Consider the following 8,779-nt stretch of genomic DNA (forward strand, 5'->3'; position numbering starts at 1 on the left):
GGTGCAGCTGAAGCGCTCATTGCCTGTCTGCAGGCCGATCTGGCCCCCGCCAGTCTTCTGCCACAGCTTTAGCAGGCTGCGGCGCTGGCAGAGGGCCAGGCTGTGCCTGTACCGCTTGGCTGCCTGCGTCTTCTGGGAGGACGGAGGGAAGTTGAAAGAGGAGGCAGAGGGCCCTGGTGGGGAAATCACACAGCTTCTCCCTGGTAGAAGCACATACCACATGCATACATACAAGACAAAAAGCACCTCAGTGACGTTATGATGCGGTGCTGGCAGGTTATAACCAATTTATGCTGACGATTAACAGTAATAAACAATCAAGCTATTATTATACTTTGTTTTCTTTTTTCCCTGCACTTACGACAAAATTGCTCTTTAATACCTGTGTCTAGTTAAAGCATTCACCAGACAGTTAATGTATAGGTTACATGAGTGACCAGTCACACTTAATTCCGCTCCAATTGCAGTCCCCATACGACAAAGGATAACATCTTTTCTCTGCATTTCACACTTACTTGCACTTGTGTCTTGCCTGGGCTGTCATCAGATGACGTGTTGTGTTCAGGTGCTCGGTGTTGACATCAGGGGAGCGTCTCTGCTTTCTGCGGTGAGCAGGAGGCTTGAGAGCAGCTGCCTGATTAAACAAATCACGGGTTTTCAGGCTTGTCCCCACACCTCCTTCGATACTGTTACACAGCTGAAGCATCGCTTGTCTCGCTCACCTCCTGCGCCCGGTTTCTCTCACAGAAGAAGTAGCTCTCAAACAAAGCCATTGGCTCATTCCTCTGCCTGGCCACCTTTTGCAAGTCTTTTTTTGGCTTTGCCAGTGTTGTCACATCTTGTTTAGAAATCAGTGGGAAGATGGGTACCTGGGTGTAAGGGCGGCCTGAACAGGGCAAAGGGAAATAGAAATCGGAGTCACTGAAGGTGCGGCCAACAGCCAGCTGCATCCTGCCTCTTGCTTTGCCTCCTCTCACCGAGGAAGGACTTGGTCAGTCCTGAATTCCTCACTCCTCTGAATGACGAGTCACAGGAGCTGCCATCCGGCATGCCCAACATTAGCAGGCATAGATCCACAAAGGCACCAGTGCCTTGGCTACGGTGTTGAGTGCTTAATCTGCAGCAATCCATGGCATAGAGGTGCCTATAGGTGCTGGGGTAACCTAGAGCTCACCCACTGCTAGACACTTTTTAAGTGTTTAAGGCAGCCACCTTGCACAGACACCTCTGAAGAGCAATTCCTTCGCCCCTAAGATCCCCTGGAGCAGAACCCTCTACAACTGTTTGATTTGGTTCTTGCCCTGGGAGGGTTTTGGGCTGGATGGACTCCCAAGGTCTGCTCCAGCTCCGTTTTCTGTGATCCTCTTGGGAATTATCTTGGGAAAGGTTTGCTAACACAGGACTGACTCTGAGCCTTGCTGAGCTCAATACCGGAAGCACCGATCCTCCACCTTCGGAGAAGGCCATGTGCCAGGAGGGAACAGAAGAAGCTGTGGGAAATGCACCAGTCAGGCTGTCACCCTCATAGCTCCAGTGACTTCCCTTTTGGACAGAGTGGGAGTGACAGTGTGCAAGCCTTACCTTTGAGGTGCTCCACGTAAGCTGCTGCCTCCCTTTTGTTCATGGCTGAGACATGGGCAGTGCTTACAAAGGAAGGCATAGTGTAAACTGGCTCTTTCTTAATTTTGTGGGGCTTCTTTCTGCGACTCTTGAGGAAGTCACCATCCTTCCAGACTTTTTGGCCAGTGCAGTCCCTAAGCTTCTGCTGGTAGTAACTAGAAGACAAAAGAGGGCGTCATTGTCCTGTGAAACACAGCCCAAGGCCCTGCTCAGCACTAGCTGCTGTGCACCCACATATCTGGAAAGACTGAAAGACCGGGTACGTGAGGCTATTTAAACTGCAAAGGTGTATGATAGACACATGGTGGCATTTACAACCTTTGTAGAGCAGGTGCCTGAGCTATACAGGTGATTTTGGATGTCTACCTGGATATGAAGCATTTCTGGAAATCTAGTCTTGGAGCCTGTGTGTTCTATATATTTTGTTATATAAGGTACAATTGTCCTAGTAAAACAGGGACCTCCCTTCTCTGTCTTGCAGAGCTAAGGCAGCTCACCTGATAATCTGAAACAGAGTTCTCTGGCGCAGAGCTGCCAACTCCACCAGCTTCAAGAAGACTTTGAAGAGGAGCATTCCTCTGGCATGGACAGAATTGAAGCTGCCTGAGTCATTTTTCCCAGGGGCTGGAGAGGAGGAGAGTGGTCAGAGCCATGACTGAGATTTGTCTTACCTTCACAGAGCTCAAAGGGAGCAGAGATCCCAGCAGCCCCCAGGAAGATCTGGACAAGTTATGCCATGGGAATCCATCTCCATTTTCTGCTGAGTGCTGGTTAGGTATCTAGCAGGGAGGACAATTCCCTGCAGCTTATCATTAGCCAAAGAAGGTAAGGTTGTCTACTCCTTCTGTGTCCCATCTTGTAAGAGAAGAGTTTGGCCTTTGCTCTTGTAGCCAGGAACACCTGGATGAAATGCTGGATTCCTGACCCTGAGACTGGCAAGCACAATGATTGTCCTTCCCCACTGCTTTTCTCTGCCTCTTGGCCTGGGGGCAGAGCTAATCCTGAGCTGGCTATTGCTGTCTTGTCTGAGTAAAGCTGCCTTTGTTTCTTTAGGTCCCAGATGCTGATTTCTTGCTCAGTACCAATTAGTCTGAGAATCAGGTAAATTCACATATCTCTGGATAAGCAAGGCTTTTGCTGGAGCAGAATGTCTCTTACTTACATATTGTCTGGGTGAAACACTTGTCAGTAACGATGTCCAGAAAGTCAGAGAAATCCACTGTCCTGTCTCCTGCAGGCAAGTGGCATCTCCATTAGCAAGGCAGTTTTTTTGCTGTAATTGAAATGCTGGGGCAAGCAGCTTGGAGCTGGCACTGTGGAAAGATTTGCTACTAAAATCTAAGGGTAGGAGAAATGCTGTTAAAGCTTTCACATGTAACTGGGCTGTGGAACTTGGTGCTTCAACATGCATAAAAATGTCCAAAAAGCACGACATATTCATGAAGGGTAGCCGCTGGTAAGTGCTAAACCGCAACAGCCCAAGTACAGCCTCTGACTCAGGAAACATTTTGGTACAGTATTGCCCTGGGCTGAGAAGGCACATGGAGGAGGATTGTATTGCACACCCAGAAATTGGCTTGGAACAACCCACAGGGGGTGACACATGGTCTGGTGCACTCACTGTCAGCATCTGCACACACCAGCTTATTGTATGCCTCTTGACTGGTTAAGATAATCCCCAGCTGCTTAGCAGTCATCTCCAGGCTGCGAAGTTTAATATTGCCATCTGAGTGCTTGGGGAATAAGGGATGTTCCTTACTGCCAGTGGCAAAGCATCTACCTCTAAACAGCTACTGAGGTAGCTACTGAGGGTGCAGGGGAGTTGGGGAATCCAGACAGAGGAAAGGTGAGCCTGTATTTAATGTGAGGTGCTGGGTGAGGCAGTTGGTTTAGTTCTAGCTCTGTGCTCATGAGCTTCAGTTCTCTCTCTGTCAAAAAGTGTATTGATGCTTCCTTCAATCACTGGGTCCCCAAATCCTTGCACAACCCAAGTGCTGTGACTGCCATGTGTAATTGCATGTGTTAAGCAAAGCTAGTGAATATGGGAATTTATGTTGCCAGTCTGGCTTCGGTGGGTCTGCACATGGCTGTAGTGAGCCCTGCAGTGAAGTTTTGGAAACCTACTGCAGCTGCTGGCTCTCCCTGCACAACTTCACTACCAGCAGATTTGCAGTTCATTAAGATAGGTGGCCCTGGAGTTTTCTTGTTCTGAACTCTTGTCTAATCCCATTTGCTGCCATCTAGCAGCAACTTGGGTTATGGAGATCTTGCTCACCGTCCCCCAGAGGTGGCCGCTGGACTGTCCTCACTGCCTTCATGGATTCACTTGGATTCACCTTCCCATCAGCTGCGGAGGGAAAGCAGAGCTCAGCAGCAGTGGAACTTACAGACACCAGAGCACAAGAGAGGATGAGGTGCTAGTGCTGGACCCAGTGGCAGCTACTGCACAACCTAGGGGCTTTCCAAAAATGATGGTTAGAGCTTTCTTCCTTCCAAGTGAAGGTGGGATGGAGTCCTTGGGCAGGGTCAGGCACTGGAAAAAGGGAAAGTTGAAAGCAAAAGTGCTGAGGCTTGCTTCTCTACATTGTTGGAAATCCAGACTGTCTTCATTGAGCACAACCCCCCCTTATAGCATGAGACCTCTGTTGCAATTGAGGGTACAAAAACTAATGTACTAGACCCTGCTGAGACAAGGGAGGAGGATTTTATTACTAGAGGAGCAATCGAGTCCCTCACCACCAGAGACTTTCCTCCACATTTACCCCATGTGAGCGGGAACCCACAGTGTTATTTTAAGGGGATCAATTACCTCATGTAGCTTCTGTGTTAACATCACATCCTCATCGTCTGACAAGCACCGGTACAGGCATGCAGAAGGCTTTTAACTAATCTGTTGGTTTCCAGTGATTTCTAGGCTTCCTCCAAGGAAAAAGACCTCAGATACCTACCCTTACCTTCCATTTATCCTAAGGCTTCCAGCTTCTCCTTGCTGGTCAGGTGGACCTCACTGGCCACGGAGCCCAGGATGGAGTGGAGATTCTGGGTGTCGCCCTTGTATCCTAAGGTAGGGCCGTGGCAGTTTTTGAATGGAGCAGGGTGTCTTGCCAGCAGCAGGGACTGGCTCTCCAGGGAGATTTCAGGCCTTGGCAAGAACAGCGAAAGGGCAGCCAGAGAGACACCATCCACAGCAGCAAGACTTGGCACCTCCTGCAGCTCCAGGGTCAAGTGGGTCTCCACCATGGCCATATCAGAGCTCAGATTATCCACAGTGGCTGTGTTTTCTGTAACAAGAAAGTGTTGGAAACCTCCTCTGCATGCTGGCAGGCAGCACAGAGAGACCTGGCAAAAAACAGTTAATAATAATAATAGAGACTCCTTTGCCTTTCACCTACCCTTTCCATCTCAGGATCTAAAGGACTGTAGCCACAATAATGCAATGAAACTCCCTTCCCCCAGGCAGGGTGGGATGCTGAGGCCAAGAGAGATTAAATTCCCTTTCCACAGCCATTCATCAACCATCACCTCCCTCCATGATGCACCATGTGTAACATGCTCTAGACGCAGCCCCCTTCTCCTTTGATATGCTGAGGGATGGCATTTATATCTTGTCGAGATACACAGAGTTCATACTGCTCCCCCTGTGCCAAATAATGCAAAGCAAAAATTCAAGACAAGATTAAAGGGAAGGGAGAAATGGAGAGAATTTAACCTCTGCTGAGTGCACGGCATATCCCATGCCAGCCATGGGCCAAGCACGAGCTGCAGAGACCCAGCAGCCTCCCTGTGCTCCTGTCGCTGTGTTGCTGGCTGCAAGGTGACTTGTAGGAGCAGAGAGCAAGGAAGGAAATATTGGTCCCCACCTCTGGTGTGTCCTAGGGCTTCCTGCAGCTCCTTACTGGCTAAGGGGACCTGTGTCAACTGTGTCCCCTGGCATATGGGGGAAGATGGAGCTTAGTCAATGGGGAAATACGTTTGAGGAAGGGGAGCCCAAAATACAAGAACTTGCAGGGAGACTCTTGGCTGCAGCTTTAAATGTCTCACCAAAAGGGCAGTTTACAACACTGAGCACTCTCATATCCACAAAGGATTTGGTGATTTTAGAGAATCTCACCCCCAAATTGCTTCCCAGACCAGGGCCTCTTTGGCCAGATGTAGGCTGGAGGTCCAAGCTTTCCCCAGAGCATGGCATTCTTTCATCCCAGGCTAACCCTGACTCCTTTACTGCCCTCGAGATCCTATAATGGATAAATCCCAGAGCAACTCAGTCTGATCTCTCAGCTGACCCAGCTTTGAGCAAGAGGTTGGACTAGAGACCTCCTGAGGTCCCTTCCAACCTGAATTATTCTGTGATTTTGTGCTCTGGGAACTCTCAACACTTTGGTGTTTTTTTTTATTCCAGCTCTTTCTCCTCTTCGTCCCCAAGTCTTAAGCTTTCTGCCCAGCAGATGCTCCAGATCCTGAACAATCCCAAAGTGCTGATGTACTCACCATCCACAGCCACGTCCTCCAGTGCCTCCTGGTGATTCTGCTCTGGTAAGTGGATTTCCACTGGGGGTAGGTGAGACTTCACCTCTCCAACATTGACCTGCTTCCCTAGAATCAATGGAGAGATGTGTTTCATTTCAGAAAATTTCCTAGAGACCTGGAAAATACAGTTCTAGGTTGAGAATGGAACAGAATGCACCTTAAATCATCTCCTAGCTGCATCAGGAAGTGCTTTGCTCATTCTTGGATTTATTAACAGACATCAGTTTACAAAAGGAGTTGATGTAGTAATGGGTTCCAAGAAGAGGGAGCACTTCAGCGCTTTCAGGAATAAAAGTAACATTAAAAAAGAACCCCAGCCCAAAGTGTGGCTGCAAGAGCTGTGTCTGTGGGATGGGTTGCAGGGTGTCCCCACTCTCTGGAAACCTCCATGGGGGAAATTTCCCTGGGGATCCCTGTCTGCAGTGGGAGATGATCACAAAGCAGCACAGCAAGGTGGAAAGCATCTGACGAAGCATGTACAGACATCTCCATCTAGTGGTCCCTAACACCAACAGCCTCAAACGCAGCCCAAAATTTGCAGGTTCAGCAAGGTTGGAGTTATTACAACTCTCCCAGGGAGCTGAGAGCAACTGCCACCTCCAGCACTTGCCCCAGGAGGTACCTCCAGCTGCTCACACTCCTTTATGCCAGCCAGCACAGCGACACAGCCCTGATTTTGGAGGGAAAAAGCCACTCCAGAATCCCAGCAGCTGGTCCTTATGGTCATGAGCCTGATCCTGCAAGCAGCCATGGCCCCTGGCATCAAGGGGCAGGGAGCTTAGCTAAACAGGGGTCTTCTCTCATCCCACAGCTTAATGGGAAATGGAGATCTGCCCAAATTGTGCACATGGCTTCACTCTGGTTTCTCCAGCATGCTGGAGTCACCAAGGCAGGACAGAGGATTTCAGAGAAGCATGATTGAGCAAACACAGTTGAACTGGATGGGGAGGAGCAGGGGTTACCTTCCAGCTCCAGCAAAGCCTCCTCCTGCTCTTCCCCCTCCTTGTTGTACAGATTCATGCACAGGCTAGACGTGCTCTTCCTACCAAGGGAGCAGACAGACATGCATGAGATGTCCCTGCCCAGCACCCGTCCCTCTGCCTTGGGGATGCAGATCACCCTGGGGGGAGACTCAGCAGTGGGACTGGCTCAACCCCAGATGGTTCCTGCGTTACCTGTCCTGGGGTGTGACAGATGCCTCGGGGGGGGCTGGGGGCTCTGTGCTGCAATGCCTGGGGGCAGCTCTCCATGGCACTGCTGGCCCTCGAGGCTTGCCACTGCAGCTGATCCTGGCCATCGCTCATGTACTTGCTTTTCCTCTTCTTCTTCCCCTGTGGCTGCCATTCCTTTAGTAACACCTTGAAGGAGGAGGGGGTCTGGGGCCAGGAGCACCCACGTCATCAAACACTGTCTGAGCATGGGCTGAGCCCAGGGAGGGGAGCATGAGGAGACTGAAACATGGGCAAATGTGGGCTCCCTCTGTCCAAGGAGGCAATCCCTTGCTTACTTGGAGGTCCTGCTGGATGAGGACACCCTCTTGGGGCCCACCATGAGCTCCACGGCATCACGAAGTGGGTGCCCAAACTGAGTGCTGCTTCTGGACAAGGACAGAGGGATCCTCCAAAATCCCTGTGCCTCAAGCTCCTTCTCCACCTCACTTTGCACCGGGGCAGCCCCAGCCAGCTCAGGGGTCTTATCCTGCTGATTTATGTTGGAGCTGGGCCCCTTTGCCTTCCCCTCGGCCACCCCTGCAGCTGAAATGCTCATCCTGGGGCCAAACCCAGCTGAGCCCAACCCAACCCCAGGGGCTTCTTGGGTGCTGTTAACACCCACTCAGCCTGGTGCCACTGAGGGCACTGAGTGCTACCCCAAGTACCTGGACCTGCTGTGTGGGCTAGGGGCACTCCATGGCCCAGTGGGTGTGTTGAGGTGTCAGAGAGCCAGGCAGTTTTCCCAGCACCTTCTGTGATCCCAAAATGCTGCTTTGAAGGGTGGCTGTTGGGTGTCCCCGCAGCCCTGTGCAACATGGTGCTGAGCAGGTGCGCAGGCTGGGTGCTGGGGACACAGGCAGGACCCTGTGCCCAAGTTTAGCACCCTCACCCCCAGCCCAGGCCCCAGCTGTCCCTGGGATGATGGTCCTGCAGCGGTTCCAGCCCAGCTACCTCCTCCAGGGGCTTCTCCAGCAGACTGAAGGGCTCACAGGGACCTGTGGGGCAGGATGGGGGGCTGCTGGTCTTCACCCCACTTGCAATGAAGCGAGGTGGCTGCCAGGAGTACCACCGTCTGCAGCAGGCTCTGGCCTGTCTTGTGCCCCCAGATGTGTTACCCACCCCCAGGAGGGCACCAGTAACACAGCAGAGACCCCCATGGGGGGCCCACAGCCCTGCTTGCACTGGCTCCCCCATCCCTTAAACCATCCCGGCCCAGACCAGCTCTCTGAGTCACGCTGGGGTGCCAGGGGCTGCCCACAGGTCAGGAGGCCTAGGCACAGACTGCTGGGGTGGACACCAACACCATTAGTAGCTTGAGATTTTTTATTTTATTTATTTTTATTTCTGTGGTATGAATCACTGCCACTCTGGTGCTGCCCATTTACCCCCGGCTCTGGGGCTCAGCCCCAGCTCCCACGCTG

The 8,779-nt window shown here is 51.5% G+C and overlaps 1 protein-coding gene across 3 annotated transcripts; it reads right to left on the bottom strand.

Annotated features, from left to right (window-relative positions):
* Positions 1 to 8: 8 nt before the first annotated feature.
* Positions 9 to 8,605, bottom strand: EFCAB3 (EF-hand calcium binding domain 3). 3 transcript variants are annotated; one of them, XM_082331866.1, is made up of 11 exons: positions 7,323 to 8,605; positions 7,110 to 7,189; positions 6,109 to 6,213; positions 4,575 to 4,901; positions 3,896 to 3,967; positions 2,783 to 2,851; positions 2,118 to 2,244; positions 1,582 to 1,775; positions 723 to 886; positions 516 to 634; positions 9 to 200 (listed from the first exon to the last, which is right to left on the bottom strand). In XM_082331866.1, exons 4-11 carry the CDS (start codon positions 4,579 to 4,581, stop codon positions 17 to 19), a joined length of 936 nt encoding a protein of 311 aa, XP_082187992.1. In that variant the 5' UTR covers positions 4,582 to 4,901; positions 6,109 to 6,213; positions 7,110 to 7,189; positions 7,323 to 8,605; the 3' UTR covers positions 9 to 16. The 3 variants fall into 3 exon arrangements, with proteins under 3 accessions (XP_082187992.1, XP_082187994.1, XP_082187993.1); XM_082331868.1 differs by having other exon boundaries at positions 3,896 to 4,153; XM_082331867.1 differs by lacking the exon at positions 7,323 to 8,605 and having other exon boundaries at positions 7,110 to 7,240.
* Positions 8,606 to 8,779: the final 174 nt, after the last annotated feature.

Source organism: Platalea leucorodia (genome assembly GCF_965183815.1).
Source record: "Platalea leucorodia genome assembly, chromosome: 22".
NCBI classification, from domain to species: Eukaryota; Metazoa; Chordata; class Aves; order Pelecaniformes; family Threskiornithidae; genus Platalea; species Platalea leucorodia.

Excerpts from the sequence above, each read along its gene's own strand:
- EFCAB3 (XM_082331866.1), bottom strand. Across the intron at positions 2,852-3,895 it reads GCGGCCACCTCTGGGGGACG|GAGACAGGACAGTGGATTTC; the intron begins GTGAGCAAGATC and ends ACTTGCCTGCAG. Across the intron at positions 201-515 it reads CAGGCAAGACACAAGTGCAA|GGAGAAGCTGTGTGATTTCC; the intron begins GTAAGTGTGAAA and ends TGCTTCTACCAG.